This window comes from Solenopsis invicta, chromosome 9 (genome assembly GCF_016802725.1).
Source record: "Solenopsis invicta isolate M01_SB chromosome 9, UNIL_Sinv_3.0, whole genome shotgun sequence".
NCBI classification, from domain to species: Eukaryota; Metazoa; Arthropoda; class Insecta; order Hymenoptera; family Formicidae; genus Solenopsis; species Solenopsis invicta.
The window spans coordinates 2,960,528-2,984,621 of NC_052672.1; the positions used below are offsets into that span (position 1 = coordinate 2,960,528).

The following is a 24,094-nucleotide window of genomic DNA, read 5'->3' on the forward strand; positions in this document are numbered from 1 at the left end:
CATTTGATGCTGAGATATAAATTAAGAATGTATTTTTCAGACAAATTTGTCATAAAAAATTTTAGATACGTCGTTATCATCGTAATTATCATCGTCGTCGTCGTCTGTCTTCATCATCGCAAAATTTCGATTTGTACCAATTGGTCCAAATATACACAACCGGAATGGGGAACTGTAATGAATCCAACGGGGGGATGAATCCAACGGGGGTGAATAGTGTTCTTCGCGTACTCTGACATTGATCTTTGGTACCAACCCTCTATCACCAACTATAAAGTTATTCGATGATATCTTCGTAAAATTTCAGATTTGTTCCCTTTGGCGGTAATTTTGAAAAGATATAGGAAAAGATATATAAAAAAATATTTCAAAGATTTTGTCTCCCTCAGTCTCTCTTTCTCCCTCTCTCCCTCCCTCCCCCCCCTCTCTCACGCTCTCTATCGCTCTTCCTCGCTCTCTATCGCTCTTCCTCGTTCTCTACCACTGTCTCTCACTCTTTACCGCTGTCTCTCATTCCTCTGCTCTCCCTCGCTCTTTACCGCACTCTTACGCTTTCTTCCTTTCTCTCTCTTTGTGTCCAAATATTTACTTTCGTGACTATAAAACATACAGTTTCTTGTGTGTCTATATAACCTTACTGTGTCTATGATATATATTATTACTGCACCAAAATACTTAGCAAAAATACATAAAATCCGCCTAAAAAGACATTTAAAAAATGCGCCAAATATATTTTTTCGTTATGGCAAAACAGCATTGAATAAAGTAATCCGCCTAAAAAAAAAAAAACACTAGAAATGTAAAAAAAGCGCCTAGTATATTTCTTTTGTAATATATTATTAATGTAACAAAATACTTAGCAAAAATTCGTGAAATCTGCTTAAAAAAACATTAAAAATGTTAAGAAATGCATCAAATATATTTTTAAGTATAGAATCAAACCAAACCAAAATTACAATGAATAAAACCAAATATAATATCTTCAAAAAAAAGTAAAATCAAAAATGTTTCAAGTATATTTATTATCGATGGGGTAGAAATTTTATAACCAGGTTGCAATTGAGCACCAGCCACTTACAGTGTTAAACAGTCAAAAAACTCTAGGCAACAGCCGCTTTAAATGGCTATAATCAATCGCAACGTGGTCAAACGTGTCACTCCCGCAGCGATGAGCAACAAATTATGTGACAGATAAAATCAAAAAGTGGCAAAATCTCTAACAGCAGCGTACTTGTCGCGTTCATTTTTTTATATATAATTCTTACAGCAGTCCTATTGTTCACACTTCTACTTAAATCACTGACAAATCTCAAATATTTTATTCACCTGCTTATAAGTTTACAAATATACTTACACAGCCAAGAGAAGGCTTGCCATCAAAATAACTAATTTTATTTGAAAATATAATATTGAATCTTGTTACACATTATTACAATATATAAAAATTCTGAAACTATTATACTTATAGACTTATTTACCATTAGAATGACTCATCCCTTCGTTCAAATTTCATTACAAAATTTTTATTTTCAAAGAATGATCTTCTTTTCATTCTCAATATTTAAGAATAAAAAGAAGATCGATAAACGAATCTTCGGTAATTTATATCAATATTGTAAACTTTTAATATTTTCGTTATCATAAATATAATAACAATCTTCACTGAAATTATCAGTGCAAAAAATGTCATATATAATTTATTTTTAATGCATTAGCAAATTTATTAATTATTTATTCAAACTAAGATATTGTAAGTCTCAAATTTATTTAACAAAATCTTTTTGAAATATTATGTTTACAGTTGTAATAAAATTTATTTTATAAAAAAAGAAATTTTATAATAAGCAAATTGTTCACACATTATTTCTTTAAGCTTTATTATATAAAATCTATATTATTAAACTTTGTAATCAATATCAAATTTTATATTCTGTATAAATCAATATAATCCAATTAAAAAATAAAAATGTTATATCAAATAATAACTTTTGTTACCATAATAAAATTTGGAAGTGAATATCTTTTCAATTTAGACATGAAATAGTGGTCGTTCTATTTTTTTTTTTTGTTATTTAAAGAGTAACAAGTACAGTATAGTAAAACAAGTATAGTACAATGTATGAGCTGTGTGTATGTATGTTAACTTACTTCAACGCATACACACACACGCGCGCGCGCACACAAACACGCGCGCGCGCGCGCACGCACGCACAATATAGTCCTAATCATGACATTAATATTTGACACAATAAATCCAAATTTCGGTAAAAATGATAGTATAAAATACAGTAGGCTAAAAAATAAAGAATTAATAAAATTATTAGATAAGTTTAACATAAAGATAAGATTGTTAAATGTACAGAATAGCTTAGTTTAAATTTTTACAATATTTGTTATTACATTTAATATTAATCATCAAATAATGTAATTTTAAAATCTCATTATTTACTATAGCATTATAAAAATTAATAAAAAAGTACTCGTTAATTTCTAAGTAATTATTATTATAAAAAATTATAACGTTATTACTAATCATTATAAAAAATTATGTTACCGGTATCACTTATATAAAAAAAACCGGGCGCGCCAAATATGCTGCTGCTAGAAATTTAGACCATCTTTGATTTTATCTGTCACATAATTTGTTGCTCATCGGTATGAGAGTGACCCGTTTAACTACATTGCGATTGATCACAACCATTAAGAGTGGCTGGTGCCTAGTTCTTCAACTGTTTAACACTGTAAGTGGTCAATTGCAACGTGGTCATAAGACTCCCACCCCATCGGTAATAAATATACTTGCAATATTTTTGCGTTCACTTCTTTTTGAAAATATTATATTTGGTTTCATTGTAGTTTTGGTTTAGCTTGTTTCTATATACAAAAAATATACTTGGCGCATTTTTTACATTTTTAATGTTTTTTTAGGCAGTATAAACAACAATAATGATATCTTATTCTTATATCTGTATTTAAACCTGCATTTTTTTAGTAAAACATAATACCTTTCAAATCAGTTGTATAGTACAATGATTGAGCTCTATAGAGTTCAATTGAATTGTTTTTCAATTTTCCAATTATTGTAAATCTAAATTTTCCAGTAACAATACAACTAATACAATACAATGCACCGGATTTAAAAATAATTATGTTTTCAACGTTGTCTTGTTAGTTGGGTTGATTAGTTTGTATATCATTGTGATAACAAACCTTATGTAACTTGATGAATAATAAATGAATAATAAGATATTTGCTAGTATTATATTAAAATGGTTATATAAAGTTTTGTTATTTCACATGTGAATGAATTGTTGAATAAAATGTGTTCAAGTGGGGGTGCGCACGATTGGACCACTCATGGCGGCCGATGCCTAGAGTTTTTCCACTGGTCAAGCGGTGTGAGTGGTGGTGTCCAATCGTGCTGTGTCCAAAAGGGTGTCACCCGTTCAAGTGATAAGAATCGTAATTATATATACATAACTTTTTTCAAAAATGTATTAAAAACAACTTATGACAAAATAAAATAATAGGAGCTACAAAAAATCTTAACACTACTTATTGTTAGCACTATTGAAAACTACTACACTCCTCTGCACTACAGTAGCAATAGTGTAGTAATGTTGCAGTGCAGTAGTGTAGTGGTGCAATAGTGCCTCAAAATACTACTGCGCACTAGTAGTGCTCAATATTATTTTTTTACAAAGAAAGTTTGCACACCAAATGCCCTCAGCGGTTTTCCCCTCGATTATAACAAATATCAGCTATTACATATGCCGGCATATTAGAGCTACAAACTAAACAAATAATTTCGTAAATAATCTTTCGTTATCACCTAATAACGAAAATATTACGAGTGGCCATTGTACCTACAAAATATTGTAATATGTAATGTACCACCTTAGAGGAAAGTTATCAATATTGGCATATCACCTTTGTTTTTAAATATTTCTTAAATAAAGGCTAAAAACAAAGCTTTATAAATACAAATTAAAAAGTGTCTTCTATCAGATAGTATAACAAGTTTTATAATATTGTACTATTTCATATTTCGTAATAATTAAGCGTAATAATTTTTTATAACATAACTCAAAAAAAAAGCGTTTGAGAAACTAGACCCCAAAATTAGTATAGGCAATAACAGAATTCAAACACGGCCCCAGAGGTGTTCAAAATAAAATAAACTGATAAGTAATAAAATGTTTTTATGTATTAAATTATAAAAGAAATTGATAACTTAAGTAATAAAATATATTTTTATGTATTAAATAACAAAGTTGTTTAAAATTAAAATTAAAATTAAAAGGATAAAATTGAAAGCTATTTTATACGTTTTTTTGTACACCTTGGTATACATTATACGATGTGTGTAGTGGTGAGATAAATTATACAAAATACAATGGTATCTCGTATAATTTGTGTTGAATTCTAAGAGCAACCGTTAAAACTACTTTATTACAATTTAAACATTATAGAATGGTTAATGGTCATTAATGTTCATTGCGTTTTTAGAAAAATTAAATTTTAGTTTTGCAAGTAGCAATAATTCTTGGATATATACTATCTACATAATTTTAAGAAGTATGTTAAATATATATAAAATAAGAAAATATATTTAAATTATTTAAAATAAATATTAATTGTTTAACTTTAGTCTAACTTGAAGATCTTGAATGTAGCTTTCAAATAATATAATTAAATTTAATGTGTCGTAATATATGTATAAATTCGGCAAATAAAAGTCATACAGTGAAAAGGGTCGTAAGATGGTACTGCACCATTTGCATTACGAACGTAAGACCACTCTTATGACTTTACAACCTTATAGTAAACGTTGCATAATACTTACTAGCAGCAAAGAAATTATTAAAAAAAATTATTTCCAAACAAAATAAGATAAAATCGCCTATGGAATAGGTTCCTAATATGAGAGTAAGGTTTCTGCTGCATTAATAAACGCATGTAGTTGGTATCATAAACTTATTACTCTTTGGGTGAAATCTATTTAGTAAAATTTATTATTAGATCATGTATGCAGTCGTTGAAAAAAAAATTTTTGAAATTGAATGTTTTTAAGATTTATTGAGATGTCTTTAAATCTTTTGCTTATTATAAAATAAACAAATAATTGATAATAAATTCTGCATGTAGTGGTAGAGTAAAGTCCTATTAATAGAAAAATACAGGATGTGGTGATTTGCTCAATTATAAATATTAGATTTGATGATCGTGAAACTGCAAAGCGTGAAACTCGTAATATGAGACACTAAAAATCCCCATTTACATATTCTAACTTTGAGAGCTTTCCAAAATGCTATAATAGAATAGATTTTGGAGAAAACTATTATGTACAAAAGTTTTTGAGTATCGAAAGAATTATTTGATTGGTCAACTAGATTTTGAGTCTGGAGCCTAATTTATATACAAAACCTAATTGCTACTATCTCTTTATTGTCATTGAAAACAGGTCTACAAAATTGGGGGGGGGGGAGTCTTTTTTCGAACTTGACTTTTTTATGAATTTTTTCTGGTTAAAGAAAAAATGATAGCGAGGTCAGCTTTACGGCATGTTACGCAGAAATGTTCCCATAATACAGAAAATATTTTTTCGAATATAAAAATATTTTATGCAAACTGTAAACAAAAAACTTTGAAAAAATCGTAAAAAATCGTAAAAAAATGATAAATTTCGAAATATAAAACCAAATAATTAAAAAACAAAAAATCTTATAAAATATTTAACTTGTTAAGCAAATTAGCTCTATGTTTCTAGTTTAATTCTTTTTTTAAAAAATTAAGTTTCGACTATTTGTTAAAAAGTTATTGTATTGAAACCATAAATGCATTCTGCAAACGTTACCTACGGTGCGCGACATTCTCTCGCGAACTGCTATCGAATAAAGTTCAAGAAGTTATAAAATTATATGAGATCATGTTGGGTATAGTTTTTTTGGTCACTAATTTCAAAACAAATCAAAATGGCGGATTCAATATGAAAGACAAGAATGCGTATAAATAACATGAACATCGATATTCTGATGGTTTTGTAAGTCTCTGATTACTGCTGTATAATTACAATTGTTCAATTAAAAATAGCGGATCTAATATGGCGACACATAAGTTTCAAAAATTCCTCGCAATAATTTAAAATTGTATTATTTATACTGTATGACAAAACAAAGAAAAGTATATTATGCTTCCTTTAATAACTTTAGTGTAGTTTTTTTGCTGTTCCAAAATCTTTACTTACTTTTTGTGACAATAGAAAATCTATATACAGAAAGGTAATTTTGCGTTACCCATCCTGTACCACGTGGAGGTACACCTTATTACAGGACATGGCCCTTTACGTCAGATACATATTTACACTATGTGCAATGCTTTTTCTTCACTATTTACAACATTACTATTTACATTATTATAATATTTACATTATACTACATAACGAACAAACTAAATTTACATTTAATTGCATATTTAAATGTGAAATATAATGTTCCAATTTAATAAAAGCAAGCTCTTTTATTTTCAAAGTCCCGAGTCATTGACATCCTTTTGTACTTTGCTTTCTAGAATTAATCTTTTATTAAATAATAAATGTAAATTTAGCATTAAAATTAATCATTATGTAGTATAATGTAAATATTATAATAATGTAAATAGTAATGTTGTAAATAGTGAAGAAAAAGGATTGCTCATAGTGTAAATATGTTTCTAACGTAGAGGGCCATGTGCCCTGTAATAAGGTGATACCTTCACATAGTACAGAATGAGTAACGCAAAATTACCTTTTTGTATATACATTTTCTATTGTTACAAAAAATTCATAAAAAGTCAAGTTCAAAAAAGCTGTTTTCGCGATTATTTAAAAAATGGAGAATGATGAAAAAAAACAAACAACGTAGTCGTTTTTAACGCATCAAAATCCTATAAAAACGTCATTCAAAGTTCAAAGCACAAGGCCCCCCAATTTTGTAGACCTGTGAAATCTTCCAACCCAAGTGGTATTTAATTGAAAATAAATAATATATTAAAATTTTGTAATATAATTCAACCTAAATAATTTATATTTAAATTATTTATATTTTAACAAAAATGAGAAAGTTTTATTAAAATAAATAATTTTTAATAATCTTTATTTTTTTAATAAAAACCAAGTGGTGGTATCTTTTTAACTTACGATGTTACTTAAATGTTAAAGAAACTAAAGCTTATTTCGCAAATTGCTTTTATAACGCATATTTTACAAGTGTTACATTTATTGCATTCTTTCTTATGTCTTTTCTGCTTTTCCTGATTTTCGATAATAGAGACATATTATCAAAAATCTATATTTCGTTTTTAGTCTTATACATTAACTCACTACTATTAAATAATTGTAGCTCATTTTCCATCTTCTGTAATAGGTTGCCAATGTCAAATAATTAAAATTCATTTTTTACGTCCAACAATAGTTAACAACATTCTAAAAACAAATTTTAGCAAATGTGCACTATAAAAAAAAATTTTTTTTAACAAATCTTATTCTTATATTGTCTTATATTCTTATATTATAGCTTATATTGTCTGTGTTCACTGTTTCGCATATAAGATTCTTTTACTAATTACAATTACGCACTATTTTACAATTTTTAAAAACGCATTGTGGTACGGCGGGATTCGAACCTAAGATCTCCAGAACAATAACCTAATACGCTAACACTGAGCTAATCGTACGCTTGTAATAATATTGTTATATGAAAAGTTATATTTAAAATAAAGTTGATTTGAATAGAAAAAAACTTGCGTCTTGAATACTGCACAAACACTCTCACTAGCACTTTGATTTAGCCTTATTATTAGATATTTTTAATATAAATTAGGTAATTATTCAGAAGACCCCCATTACCTTCGATTTTAACGAAATTAGGTTCATTCGGCGCGTTTTCACACAAAATGAACGAATCTGGCAGAAAAAAGTGTTGCTCTGCCCTGCAAATTAAGATATCAAGTGTTAAAGTTGGCAACTATTTAGGTTAGAATACCTGGCATCTCGGCGTAATGCAGAGACTGGAGCATGCGAGTAAGAAATAAGCATGCTACATTCGTCCAACAATATTTTAAAGTATAATCAATGTCTCCAACAATATCACAAAAGTATAGTCACAGTTAAAGTTTACAGTAGTTGTACATTTTTCAAAATTATGAATGCTGCTAAATGATCATCTACTAATTACATCATATATTAGAAAATAAATGGAGTTGTAATATCAAATAAAAAGATATATTTTTCAAACAATATCATTCTAAAATATAACCGAAAAATAACCAACCATAGTTAAAAGTAAAGTATTAGTAGTAGTCTACTATAGTGACTAATTTTTTATCCTAAAGAAACAGAAATCTATTTCCTTATAAAATAATTTAGTAAACAACTTTTTACATAAAATGCAAAAAAATATACTTTTAGTTAACGCATACTCTTAATATATAATTAATTGCTCTACCTTTTTATTAATATGTTCGCATTAAGTTGGACACTATTCTACCGGTATCTCTAACCAATGTTATCTGGATCTCATATAAAAAAAATCTTTGTCTTATATTAAGAACCCTTTTTTTGAATTAGCAATTTTGATATACAAAATTTCATATACAACAATGTATAACTATTATGCTAAAATAAAACTTAAATACATATATTTACTATAATTTGGATATGAAAATAGAAATTATAATGGTATAAATTAAATAAATTAAAAACCTTTAAAAAAATATCTTATAATAGACGACTTTATTTTATAAAATGTTCATAAAACTTTATTTTGTAACCCTTATTAGTAAGATCTGCAAAGAATCATTAATTTGTAACTTTTTATAAAAATGCCTTTTACAACATTAGTTATTAGTATTTCTATGATCCTCTTTGTTATCTCACAAACGCGTCCTTTTCATCTTCTTCAATAAATTGTAAATTACATTCGTTCTGTATACCCGATAAACTTCTACCTATAAAGTAATTGATAAAACTCTATGATTGACAAACTGATGTTGATAAGAATTGTGTCGCGTTAATATTTATAGAGTTAGTTTAAAAAAACAAAATGATATTCCACCATCCCCTTCCGTCTTCTAACGGTTTACGCTACACAGAGAATTTATGGTTCAAACCACTATAAGATAAATATGAAAAATATAAACAAAGCAGTTTTAAAAGGCTGTAAACACGTAAAATAATCCAATATTTATTATCAATAATGTACACATTTATTTAAACTGTGCAATTTGCAAAGAAATTACACAAATTTTATTCTCGTTTTTCAAAAATTCGTATTTAGCAAATTTTATATAGATAAAAGCCATAAATGTATGTACTGTAGGTTCTTATCTAAGCAAACCATGTTCTTATCAGTAAATATTAGTACAACACAATGTTTAGTTTCCAAAAAATGAGGAAGTACCGCTTTAGGTGGCCTATGCCAGTACTGACGATTTTTCTCTCTTGTTTTTTTTTTCTTACACAGATTGAATCTTTATAGGCTTCTGCAATTTTAACATATATGCTGTTTATATCGCGCTCGTGCTCTTTTCCAGTAAATTTCACTCTGTGCATATTTGCAATTGCACATTCATTTCGTTTCGTTTCTTCCTTAACTTTTACATTTTGCGTAGCAAGATTTGCTTTTCGTTGACAAAAGCGTTGGCTCAATTAATTTTCACAAAAGAGCAATGCAGGTTTCAATTTAAAAAACCTATTTCACGTTTCATTACGATTAATATAAAGCAGATGTTTCGATTACAATCTATTCTAATCTCTTTCTCAAAAATAAGCAACGGCGATGACATCAAAAGCAAATTAATCACATCGAATTTCTCTTAAATATCATGGAGTTTTATCACATCGATTCTGATAAACTGTAAAACAATATAAATCGGATTGTGAGATAGTGCATTCGTTGTCGCACTTAAGTTTTCACGCATACGCGTGTTCGGCCCATTCTGTGCCATCATCGGCAGAGCGGGTCATCGTCCTCTTTCTCCGCTCACCCCTCGCCCTCCGTTCACTCCGTGTGGCACAAAAGTAGTGTTCAAAGAGTACGAGCGTGCCAGCGTGCCATACACACACGAGGAAAGCAGCCGTTATCACGCGCGCGAGCGCAATAGAAATGCATCTTTCCGACGACGGTAGCACGCAAAATTTGCGCATACAAATCTTCTCTGATGCATTCCGGCTAACATTCTTAATTTTCCGAAAAAATAAAATTTAAGAAAAAACCGATTTTCTTCCATTTTTTCGAAAAATATTAAAAAAGTACAACCGTAATAATGATAGCAGACTTTATCGATGAATTGCTTAACAAAGCTCTTAAATGTGAAAGAAATCTTTAAACTATTGATATAGAGAACACACACACACGCGCACACGCACACACACACAAAATAAAGATGGCATATTAAAAAGACAAAAATAAAGAAACTGTAAAAAAAACCAGGAAAAAACCGTCTTTCTCCAAAATTGTCAAAAATCTTTTCAGGTTAAGAACACTAATGCCGGTTGTGCACAGCCCTATGCACAAGAATCTCTCTTCCGCTGCGATTCATTCATCGCGAATAAGTGCACCGATCTTTACAATAGAGGCGCAAACAAGCGCATTAAACGTGTAGCCGTATCATCTGGGCGCGGACGCAACGTGAAAATTAATTGTGCCACACAAAACAACTTTCATTTTAATATCGTTTACGAGAGAGAGAAAACTCATGTACCACTCTGGCTCTCGAATATCTCTCTCACAATTTATCGTATGCGATGTATAATACAATGGAATAGAAATTGTTTCCTGCTCGCAGCTTATCTAAACTAATTAATGACACAAAAGAGAAAGAGCTTACGAGATGCTCGTCTCTTCGATTCACGTCAATGATAGCTCGACGATTCCCTGTCAAAATTCCGAAATGCAACACAGTGAAAACATTTGCAAAAACTCATTCTCTTTCATATGTTATTTTCATAAACTACATAGTACATACATACAGAGAAAAAAAAACTTTCTTGTTTAAAAAAAAATATTTTTATTTACAAATTATTAAATATTAAAATCATATTTTATAGCGTTAAATAGACATAATTTGATTACATAAGGACATTTTATATTCTAGTTTCACTAAGAAAAAAATATTTTTTTTTATTCAATAATAATTTTTATAAGTTAAAAAAATATCGAATAAAAAATAATAATATATTTAAACTAAAAATTAGAATTTTTCAATATTATTGTTATATTATCAAAATATTTATGATACTCTTTAAATAACTAGTATAATATTAAAATAAAAATCAATAATATTTTGATAACATTAAGATTATCAAATTTACCAAAATATTAAAAGTCAATAAACAAGCAAAAAATTTTTTAGACAGAAGCAATAACAATTTTATTCAAATTTGAAATTTTTATGTGAAACGACTTTTCGACTGCACCAAGTCATTCTCCACCAAATTGTTGTTAAAATTAAAGTGCATAATCAATAATCAAAAACAAGCAAAAACAGTGTTTATAAAAAACCGTTGAATGTGACACTTCGATAAGTGATAATCCAATCTTATTTTTTAAATATAGTGGCAAGCCATCCAATGATAATAATTCTAATAACCTTCGATATCACAATCGTTCATTTTTCTTCTTCAAGGAACAACGATGAACAAGTTTCTCCAACCTCAATCACAAGATATACATATATCGTTATAAAGTAAGATGTTCTTTGTCCTCAAATTTTTTAAGATACAGAAACAAAGGCTGCCCATTATGTAAAACAACAATTTTTCAGATAAAATAAAGATTAATAAATATTATGTAAAGATATTTTTCTATAAAATTAATAACTCACTTTATCAAATTTTTTAAGAAAAATTAAATTATATATAAGCAAGATTATACCATATTATTTCGAATATAAACAAAAATATAATTTCTTGAGTATATATAAAATGATTGTCAAATAGAATATATTTTATTATAATTTTATTATAGTTTTAACTTAACTTTCAGTGTAAACACCTCAAAAATGTCCCTCTATATATATCTTTGGATATTTTTAACTCGGCGTTTTCTGTTGCTTATTCTGTCTCGGGTAGTAATGCATCAATTTTAATTATTTTTCTTTAAATTAATCATTTAAAAATTAAAAAAAAAGAATTTTTCTGTACAAAGATCAAAAAAGTCGTAACATAAGAGATATTTTGCAATAAACAGTGATAGAGAAAACGTGGATAAAAAGGATTTTTTCAAAGTCATTTTTGTTAAAAATAAATATAAGATTTTATTAATTTTAAATTGATAATTAATAAGTTAAACTTTAAGAAAGTAAAGACGGTTTTCCGTTCCAAAATAATTTTTGTTAAATAAAAATAAATAATTTTTTAATTTAACTGAAACTAAATACAGCTGACATTCTTTGAATTTTAACAAAAATAAAAAGAAAAAATAATTCTATTGTATTCTACATAAATATTAACAATTTACAATAATTATTATAATCTTGGTATTAATTAAAAATGGCAAAAATTGTGTTATATATCTTCTCATACATATATATCCGGCATAGACATTGAAAACATCTTGATTATTATGGAGACTAATCGTATAATTTGGAGATAAAAGAAAACCCCAATGTATGCGATCAAACTAAAATTTTTTAAAGACTTGCATGCCTTGGCCCCTTGAATTTAGGAAACCTAAATCGCACTATATGAAGACTTCTTAAAAATCATTAAAAAAATTATGACAATACATAAATCTCTAAAAAAAAATAAATATAAAAAGAGAATGTTGTATTTTATTATAAAAAAAATTAAAAATATTCCTCATAATTTCTTAGTTATAAGTCATTATGTCAAAAGTGGTGCGATTTCGACAACCTTACTCCATTCTACTCACTGAATGAATGAGATAATAAGACATTTTATACAATACTTACTTTTAATACAGCAATTGTAAAAACTAAATAAGTTTGTAGTTCTTCAAAAATGAGAATTTTTTACTCATATTGTTTATAAAATTCATACCGATTTATATATGTAATCAACAAAAATATACAGACATTCCTTTATGATAAAGAAATTCTGTTAATTCTTATTTCAATTGAATCTCATCTATTCAATTTTAGTTGTGCACAATCACCATTTTCATATTTTACAGCGATAAATTTTCTCAAATTTAATCGTCATAATAACTATTTCTTACAATTTTTAATTCCATTAAAATAAAAGTTCATTCTGTTAGTCACGTTAATGACGCGCGTTACACAATTTTTTGCGGTCGTGTGTTCCCTTTTCTCTGTCTTTCTTCCTCACAACTCTTTTTTTACATCAAGATATACTCCTAAGAATGACTTCGCCCAGAAGAATTTTTTCAAAGTGAATCATCGTCTTCTTCGTTCTTTGTTAACAGGTGAGAATAAAGATCTTCTCCGTGCAACTCGGCCACTGTAACATTTATTTCTTTACATCCCGATAGATGTGGGATACCTCCTATTGCTAATATTAATTCTCCAAAAAAAACATTAAATTCTTCAAAATTATCATATTCTCGTAATCTTTCCTTTATATTTAATTAGATAAAATCTAACACATGTAACGCGGTCACATAAAATCTTTCAATTTCGCTTCTCTTCTTTAACACATTCTTTTACATCTAAATTAAAGGCTTATGTAAACTACGATCCATTTACACTTAAGGTCAAATTATACTAGTAAATAGATTGCGATTATGATTGGCAATTATTTTTAATCAATCAGAGCAAAGCAGCCACCTACTGAAATTAGTAACTCTTTAAAAAATGCTCTATTTAAAATTATTGATCACAGTACAGTCAGCAACCAATCGTAATCAATGAAGTGTTGTAATTTAATCACATTACAGATGCTACCAAATTTCCCTGTTTATCCTTATAACTTCTCACTGTATTCTAGAAGCACAACAAACAGCCGACAATGTTCGTCTCTACAAACGTTGCTAATGTTAATTAATTTTCCGCAAACAAGGTGAAAAAAATCAACATGGCAAATCATATGGGGTATCTCATACTCCATAATACTTCATAAGTATAATAATTTAATACGATAATAATTCCACTGTCATAACATCGATTTTTAAAGTATAAAAATAAAACAAAATAATAAAAAAGAAATAAACTCTTTAATTTTTTAAAGTAAAAAAAACAAAATATAAAAAGCTACAGAAATTTAAATCTTGCAAAGGTATACGTCGTTACATCGCCCTAAGAGTAATATTGCTGACATTTTGCTGGATATCTTTTGTTTCAAACAAGAAATATACAGATCACAATTATAGCGATCACAATTGCTAATCAATAGTAAATGTGCTTGAGTAATGGTAATTAATAATCGCTAACCACCAATCGCAATTGCAATTCAATCAACAATCACTAATGTAATTTGATTTTTAAGGAACATAAAAAAGCGAGATAGAAAAGTAAATTATTTATATCACTTTATATCTTTCACTTTATATCTTTCATTTTTTAACTTTTTATTTAATATAATTTTATAAATCTATTTCTCAAATACGTAAATAAGATATAAAGGTAAAAAAATGCTTATTTCCTATTTCAATGGAAATTATTTTTATGTAAAAGAAATTGGTTGTAAAAAAAATTTGTAGTTTATTTCTAAAATTTGGTTTTAATTTCTACTATTATGATTATACTAAAAAATTTTTCGTGACCAATACTTTGGAATTTGTAATCTAAACATTTCATTATTTCTTCTCCTTAATTCTTTGTTGCTTTTAACCTATTTTTTTTTCTTGTCATATATTATTCACCTCCTCTCTATATCCAACGTCTTGTAACCAAAACCTGTAGCATGAAAAATAAAAGAATTGTGAACTCAGAATGACATCTGCCATGAAGGAACAAAGAGCTTGACGAGCTTGAAGAACGATGTAAGAGCATCAGTCGTCTCAATGTTCTCATATTAAGCATTGAATCCGACAAGAGCAAGAACAACTTGATTTAAACGGAGAAAGGCGGTTTTTTTATTTCCTACAAACATTCCTGCTACGTGACTCACGCCGCTTCTGAGCTCACTAATTCAATCGCGGGTCCGTTTATCGATACAAAGGGGAAAATCATTATCTTTCCGTCTTTTTTTTACGCAGCAACAAGAGGAACGCTCGTCGTGAGATGTTCTTAAGGCGAAGAGCCGACGCTTGCCTTGTGCGATTCAAAGACGTGAAACGACAAGAGAGATCACAAGAATGCAACGCCACACTGCGTATTACATCAAACACGAAAGTTGCCCACGTGTGTAACGCAAGTACGGGTTTAGATTTCTATGAAGCGGAACGGGGACAGAGGATGGAACGGATATGAGACTCGCGATAACACGCTTAAACGGAAAACATAGATGTGGTGTGAGCAGTGTAAGTCCTGATAGATAAGAGTTACGGATTACTAACGGAAAGCATAATAAAACTGAAGTACACACAAAAATTAGACGCGCAATTCATATACGAAGTACAGTTCTAAAATATCTTAAGCAATACATTGAAATATGTTAAACAACACCTATACGGAAAGAATTTTTTGTTAGATTTTAAAAATCATATGAGTGACTAATCGCTTTCAATAATCTTTCTAAAATCTCCCGGAATTATCAAAAAATTCTAAAGTAAATAAACAAAAAACTACAGATTATAGTTGATGATATACACTGAAAAAAGTATTTGATATTTATAACTATAATTACGTGATAAAAGAATTATGGTAACAAGCATTTTCATAGTTACCGCTATAACATTAATAATAATGTTATGTTTATGGTTTCAACAATAAAAAAATTTTGACATAATTTATAATAATTTCAAATATTAATATCAAGAAACATCAATCAAGATAATATAGCTGGTAAAAATAAAAATTTTCATATAATAAATGCAATCATAATTATAGTAAAAATAACTATTTTTTAAACATTCGCTTACTATTCACGTAATAACAATTAATAATTATAATTTGCACGGTTAAAAATATAAATATATAGTTGGCATCAAAAATGACTACATATAAATTTATAGTTAAAATATAGTAATTTTCTTCTCCTACAAAGTGTACGTACGATAATTTCATACAACATTTTCAATATAAATGCAGAAAAAATAATTGTAACTGTCCAAAAGCAAAGTTGCAGTACTTTTTATCGTTGCATCACGTCTCGACAGGAAGTAAATAAACAACTTTATTGATCCCTTCTTTATTTTGTTTATTTATAATCAATGTTACAAGAACTTCCGTTTACGTTAATGTTACAATACAAAATAAAACAAATATGTATATTAAATTAATTTTAGTACAGTATGTCAAAATGAATATTGTTTTAAAATTTATTCTCAAAACTATAGTCGTGGGACAATATAAACTTTGAAAAATTTTACTATAGCTTCAGCATTATGACTTTAAGAAAAACGCGACATAATGATAAAAAGCATTACAACCTCGCTTTCAGACAGTTAAAGTTATTTTTTCGCGAGTTTATATTGATAGTAATTTGTACAAAACTATTAAAATATCGTCTATAATTTGCATTAGAGTTTTTCGATAACTCCGCAGATTATTGAAAACGATGGTATTCAAGGCATTGTCATCGTGAAACCAATATATCTACAAAAAAAAAACAAAATCGATTCGACAAATTTTAATGTTATATTAAAAATAAATTTTAAACGTACATAGGAGTCTCAGATACGCAGTATCCTTCTCTCACAGAAATATCGCATGTAAAATTTTCTTTATTTTACGTCGTTTTGACGTGTACTCGTTAATTTAAAATATCACAGAAAAGGTCGTCATGCCACTGTGAAATCGATAATTAACCAATCGCGCATCCAGCCAATTACACCGATGATGTTGAAACTATTACAATATAATAAAAAAAGAATAACTCTAAGAAAATCAAAACACAATTAAATAAAGAAACATCTTAAAACAATCAAACCTGGATCTTAGTGCTTAATAACATTTCTGGAGTGAATACATTAACTACTGTTTCCAGTTTGTTTATATTTATGTTATGTTTTCTAGTTCTTCCAACTGCGCAAATAATTTTATCTTACAGAATTAAATATATATAAAAACAAATATTAACTTTTAGAAAGCCGGCAAGTACAACTAGAATTCGGAAATTGAACGAGATTTCTTCGCCGATTGAAAAGCACCGCTGCGTGCAAGTGCAAGTGCGCGCATGAGTATGCGTGCGTGTGCGTGACAATTGTCAATTCTCTGGCCGTCTGCTAACACAAAAACACACATACGCGCACAAACACAACTCGCACGCAATAGAGATTTTTTTCATATATAGAAACTAAACTTTATTTATAAACTTTATTTATAAACTAAACTTTATTTATAAACTAAACTTTATTTATTTTAATTCTTTTACCAAAATTATTTAATTCTCAAAATTTTTTTTTAATTTTTATTTTTTTTTATATGTAGAAATTAAACTTTATTTATAAACTAAATTTTATTTATTTTTTTCTTTTTTTTTAATATTTTTTTATTAAAATATAGTCGGTGAATCGATAGGGGTGTATTTCACTTGCACACTGTTCACTTGCCCACAGATCACTCACACGCTTGGCCAATGGAAAATCTCTATGCATCGGCCGCTGTGAGTGGTGGTGGACAATGAACGATGTGCAAATGAACCATCGGGAGTCGAGTAGAGTTAGCCAATCGTTTAACTTTAAATATTTGGCAATATTAATTTCATAACAATTTAAATTTACCTGTTTCCAAACGTTTTGCTTCCTCTGAAGTCACTAAAATAGAGAAAACTTCATTGTTTTCTGCATCTTGTAAAAAAAATTTTACTTTATCATAAGTCATATTTTCACATGTACCACAGAATTGCCCCACAGAAGTTTCCTCATAGTTCAAAGACTAAAAATGAAATCGAAATATAAAAAAGAAATCTTAACAAAAGTGGAATAACACAAATTTATAAGTAATTGCATCAACAATCTTGCAAAAATTTTGTAATGGACAAACAAGTACCTGGTCCCAAACAAACTCACAAGTAAATATATAAGCCACAAATAGCGGTAAACTAATATTAATTTCGAATCAGAAAAATCTTCTTTTTTAATTTCAACAAAGTTAAAGAAAGTCATAAGCGTAAACGCTCACGTTTCATTTGAAACATTTGAAACATGAACGCTCGCGCTTTTGCTGTCTTACCTCAATGGAAAAAGCGTATGTGAGCGGGAATAATGACGTCAATGATAATGTCATTAAACAATCTGTTAGCGCTTGTAGCGCCAAATAGAACAATGAAAGCGCCGCTTATAAGCGCTTAAAGCGTGTAAGCGTCCAAATGGAACGCACCCTTTGTATTAAAGTTTGATGAGCAATTTTGGCAAAACAAAAAAGAGATAATATATATTGTTGTCTCCCTCTATATCTACTGTTTCACTCCATAACCTCATAACTGACGTACACTCTGACATTCAAACAGTAGCAATGTCATGAAGAAAAAAAATGTTCTATCATCTAAAAGATAGGACAGAAAGCCCATACACAATAAATGTTAAAAATACAAAAATATTCTAAAGTTTATCATGTATTCGTTCTTCCTACCTAAATTCATAAAATTATCAAAATTTAAATTTGAGCACAAGTTGTTAAAAACAATGGACCAATCAAAAATTGTCTATCTTGTGGCCAGAATCTCTAAAGATTCTCTAGCACACTGAGAGAAAAAAGTGATTACAATTATCATAATTTTACATATTTAAATCACAAAAATGGCTATACTGGTCAAAAGTGGATTTTGATGCTTAATAATAATTTTCTATGTAAATGTATATACATTTACAAATTTCCCTCAAACTTCCCTGCGCCGCATATTTGCTAGACGTTAAAACGCAGCTATTAAGTAACTAGAAATGTAATATCACAAATTAAATTGCTAATCAATTTAATAATTTTGATGCCTACAAACATCTATAGCATCAAATTATTTCATTATTTATTTTTTCTTTTACTCGTTTTTGAATTATTATTATCTAATAAATAATAAGTATGTCAAGAAAATAATTATATTTACTATAATTACAATTGTATTTAACAGAATGTTTATTTTATTTATAATTCACTTTTTGATATTTTATTATATTAATGTTTGAAATTATCACAATTTATTGTAATATTTATTCATATTTGTGTATAAATATATGAGATTATTATTACTAACATTACAGTAATACCTATAACTGCTGTACTACTTTTAACGAATAAAATGCAAGTAATAGTACATTTATTTTTTAAGTAAAACCTAAGTAGCGGTATCTTTAATTCCTTTTTAAATAAAATTCAAGTAATACTGTCTGTGTATTTTTATTGAAACATTTTTCTGTTCTAACCTAAGTTGATGTACTTAATTTAAAAAAGTTTTGTTGAAGTATGTAACATTTAATCTCAAAGAATTAAAGAGGAAACAGAAATAAGAATGTTTTATTAAAATAAAAAATTTTTAAACTACAAAAAATTAGCGCTGCTAGATGTCTAAATATAATTTAAATAAAATGTAAAACAGCAACGCCAATTTTTTGTAGTTTAAAATTTTTTTATTTTAATAAAACATTCTCATTTCTGTTTCCTCTTTAATTCTTTGAGATTAAATGTTACATATTTCATTGAAACTTTTGTAAATTAAGTACCTCCACTTAGATTAGAACAGGAAAATGTTTCAATAAAAATACACAGACAGTATCACTTAAATTTTAGACTACTCAGAACTTGATCGGTTCAGCCGTTACTGAGATTTGATAATCTCGTTATGCTTGAACTCGCTGACTCGCGTAAAAGAGGCTCGGTCTTTCTCGCTTTGCGTTTTTTATATATTTTTTTTTTTTTTTAAATTGGCACAAGACGCGACCGCGTCTCTTAAAATAGAAATCTTAAGTTATTTTCATAATTATTTTATCAAACAATTACAGTCACAAATGTCACTTCTCTCGCAGTGTACAACAGGAATAAAATTTTATTTTTATTTTACCTTCTAAAGTGGTATGGCGTTTTATTTCGTTAATGATTATCAATTATATACATATTTATAAATTTTCATTTATGATAAATTCTGCGTAATTTAAAACAACCCTGCGGCCTTCTAAGATTAAAAATATCACAGTTGTTTGGATAGCATCGTAACTTTACGCAAATTGCAGAGTACTCACTTTATAAACTTGACCGTACGTTCCATTGCCGACTACTTCGATCAGCTCAAAGATTCCAGCAGGCTCCTGAAATACAAACAACCAGTTAATTCTCGAAACATAAAACAATTTTTATCATTAAAGAATAAACTTCTCTGATTTTCGCCAGCAAAAAAAGAAACAGTAATTAAAAATTTCCTGAAATCTCAAAAAAGGAACAAATAAAAATAAAATAAAATCAAAGAATAAAAAGAAAAAGAAATAGTTTACAAAGAAATTATTTGGCAAAAAAAATAAAATAAGAAAAATAACGTATTTCAAACTTTTCAAATAAGGTAGACTACAAATCAATATTAAATATAAGTAGAAAACAAAAACAGTTTCCGGTTATATATGTATGTATACTAGGTTTGTTTTTGTATCCGCTATGTGTTATTCTTTTTACACTTAGAATAAACAGAATACATAACTAAACATTAAAAAAAAAATAAAAAGAAAAAATCACAAACAAATTTATCCTCTTGCCGTTGCTTATCACTAAAAAAAAAAAATAATTGCTATTATCATAATTTATCTATAATTTATAGTTATTTTCAGTGCTAAATATATTTTTTATAGTTATTTTACCCGTAAAAATTATATGTAACTATTAATTATTTATTATTACATAAATAGTAAACAAAAATATTCAAAAAATAATTACATTCACTACAATTATAATAACAATATTGCATTTACTGCATAAAAATACTTTTCTTATTTTTATTCTCCACTCCTTGATATTTTACTATTAATACTAATATTAAAAATTATAATATTAATTTAAGATTATAATCATAAAAATTTTTAATTTCTTCAAAATTGGTAGAACGATAAATACAAAAAATAGTTACACTCGCTAGATTGTAAATACACATATTTTGCTACATATTTATTTTATTTTTACCATCTTGATATTTTACTAAATTAATATTTAAAATTTTCGTAATGTATAGAAAATATTTAATAAATGATCAAATTATAAAACATAAGGTTACTATTACTAATATAAAAATAACAGTATAGCAGTAATTTAAAAAATAGAGTTCGTAATCATTATTATTTTAAATATGCAATTGTAAACACAAATATCAACACTTCTCTCAATGATCTTTTAACAATTAAATACAATTTAATCTGTACTGTAAATAAATTACATGTAAGTTTGGGGTCCCCACTATTAAAAGTGTATATTTACACATAAAAATAAAAAAAAATTAAATAAGTGATAAAAATTTTTTATAATTAAAAACTTTGCAAAAATAAATTTACAATTAAAAGTAAGTCCATAGAAATATTTATATGTATAGTATATGTACAATACGTAATAATTAGGGTCCGGAAGTTCGTGCGAGATATATGTATATGACGATCGTTAATCTTCGTCTAGCGCGCAATCTGCTAAACCTAAAATACATACGCGCGCGCGCACGCACACACACACGCACGCACGCACGCACGCACACACTTAAGAATTAAAGATATTACTACTTGACCTTTTAGTATAATTTCTTCATTGAAAAACACATACACTTGACAAATTTTCTTTTTTTTTAGTAACTTTGTTTAGATAATATAGTGTTAAGCACTTTATAAACAGCATGTATATTTTTTTGCTGCGTAAAGCATGATTGCAAGGAGCATGATTCAAAACAATGCTAAACAGATCAGTATAAATTATAATTTATAATAATAAAATATCAAATCAATGGCCTTTTAATCATTACTTGTTCCTTATTCTCCTGTAACAATAAAAACAGCATACAATCTAATCAGTAACAAAATTTTCAGGGATGTATAAAATATTTCAACTGAAAAGTGGAATATTTCATAAAAAGTTACAAAATATATCTACAACATTTCTGAAACAACTCTGAAATAACTAAATGTTTGCGATTCTCACAATTAAAATCATATAAAAAAATCGTTAAAAAATTACAGAAAAATGCCTACAACCTTTTAAAAAAATACTAGAAAGTTACTAAAAAATCGTTTTGAACTATCGTTGACCATAATCATCCAAATAAATTTAACCCTTAAACACGTAAGTGGGTTTGTGAGACCCAATATAAAGTTTTAAACGCTTGCTATGTGAAGACTATAATAAGGAATAAGATAAGAGGTTTACCAAGACGTAAAAAAAGTTTGAAATCTCCTCTTTCGATTGATATGGTTAATCAACTTTTTTTAATCAACTAAAATTCGAACGGCACGGTAGCAAAGTTTTGTTAGGGTTAATGCAACCCATATAGTGTGTAAGTAAAACTTTTTTGTGAGTATTTTACATAAAAAACTGGACAAAATACGTTCGAACAGGTCGGTTTGCGGATGTTACTCGCATATACTCTGTCTAAAGTTGGAATACTATAAAATGTTGTAGAAAAAGAGTTTCTACAACATTTTATAGTATTCGAAATATATCATGAAACACATTAATTTTCAATTTTAGACACAATTTAATCAAAAATACCTCATATTCGCCTTGTTACATAACTACATTTTTTAACCCTTAAACACACCGATTCTGTAAAATACGGAAACACATTTTTAGGTCTGGGAGACTTTTTCAACTTTGAGAAGCTATATCTTTGATTACAATCAATATTTTTCTACGATTTTTTTTTTTAAACGAAAGTTCAAAATCTCAGGTGTGTGACTTCACAATCGGCATTGCCGAAAAATAATTTAGTGTGAAGTTATAAAAGAAAAACCATTAAACAAAAAGGAGAAATTGGTCAAAAATCCACTTTTCCTTCAAAAAATCATATTTTCGCAACAAAAAACATTTAAGGATTTTTATATACGGCGTTTTAAAGCTAAAGAGTCACACTTTCAAAATAAAATTTGGCAAAGTCATTTCTTTTAAAAAGTATAATTATGTAACATGGAGAATATGAGGTATTTTTGGGCATCTAAAAATCTACTTTTAAAAAAAATTATATCTTTGCAACAAAAAACTTTGAAGAACTTTACAATACGGCGTTTTCAAGCTAAAGATTCATACTTTCAAAAAAAATTATATTATTGTCATTTCTTTTACAAAATGTACTTATGTAACAAGGCAAATATGAGGTATTTTTGATTAAATCGTGTCTAAAATTGAAAATTGATGTGTTTCATGATATACTTCGGAAAAACTCTCTTTTCTACAGCATTTTATAGTATTCCAACTTTAGACAAAGTACATGCAAGTAACATTCGCAAACCGACCTGTTCGAACGTATTTTGTCCAGTTTTTTTATGTAAAATACTCACAAAAAAATTTTCACTTACACGCTATATGGGTCGCATTGACCCTAACAAAACTTTGCTACCGTGTCGTTCGACTTCTAGTTGACCAAAGAAGTTAATCAACCATTTCAATCGAAAGAGGATTTTTTAAATTTTTTTTACGTCTTGGTCCAAACCTCCTATCTCATTCCGTCTTCACATAGCAAGCGTTCAAAACTTCATATGGGGTCTCTCAGACCCACTTACGTGTTTAAGGGTTAATAGAAATGACAAGAATATAATTTCTTTTTGAAAGTATAAATCTTTAGCTTTAAAACGCCGTATTGTAAAGTTCTTCAAAGTTTTTTGTTGCAAAGATATAATTTTTTTTTTAATGTGTATTTTTAGATGCCCAAAAATACCTCATTCATCATGTTACATAATTATATATTTTTTTTTTTAAATGACTTTGCCAAATTTTATTTTGAAAGTGTGACTCTTTAGCTTTCAAACGCCGTATTTGAAAGTCCTTAAACGTTTTTTGTTGCGAAGATGATTTAAAAAAAAAAAGTGGATTTTTGACCAATTTCTCATTTTTGCTTAATGGTTTTGCTTTTATAACTTCACAATAAATT

General features: G+C 27.8%; 1 protein-coding gene across 15 annotated transcripts in view; it reads right to left on the reverse strand.

Annotated features, from left to right (window-relative positions):
• The window catches only part of LOC105202593 (serine/threonine-protein kinase mig-15), a 172,735-nt gene that overhangs the window by 135,660 nt on the left and 12,981 nt on the right, over positions 1-24,094 (reverse strand). For all 15 annotated transcript variants that reach the window (XM_039453405.1, XM_039453404.1, XM_039453399.1 and 12 more), the window contains exon 2: positions 20,232-20,297. In XM_039453405.1, coding sequence (XP_039309339.1) covers positions 20,232-20,297 — 66 coding nt within the window. The remainder of the gene's footprint in view (positions 1-20,231; positions 20,298-24,094) is intronic.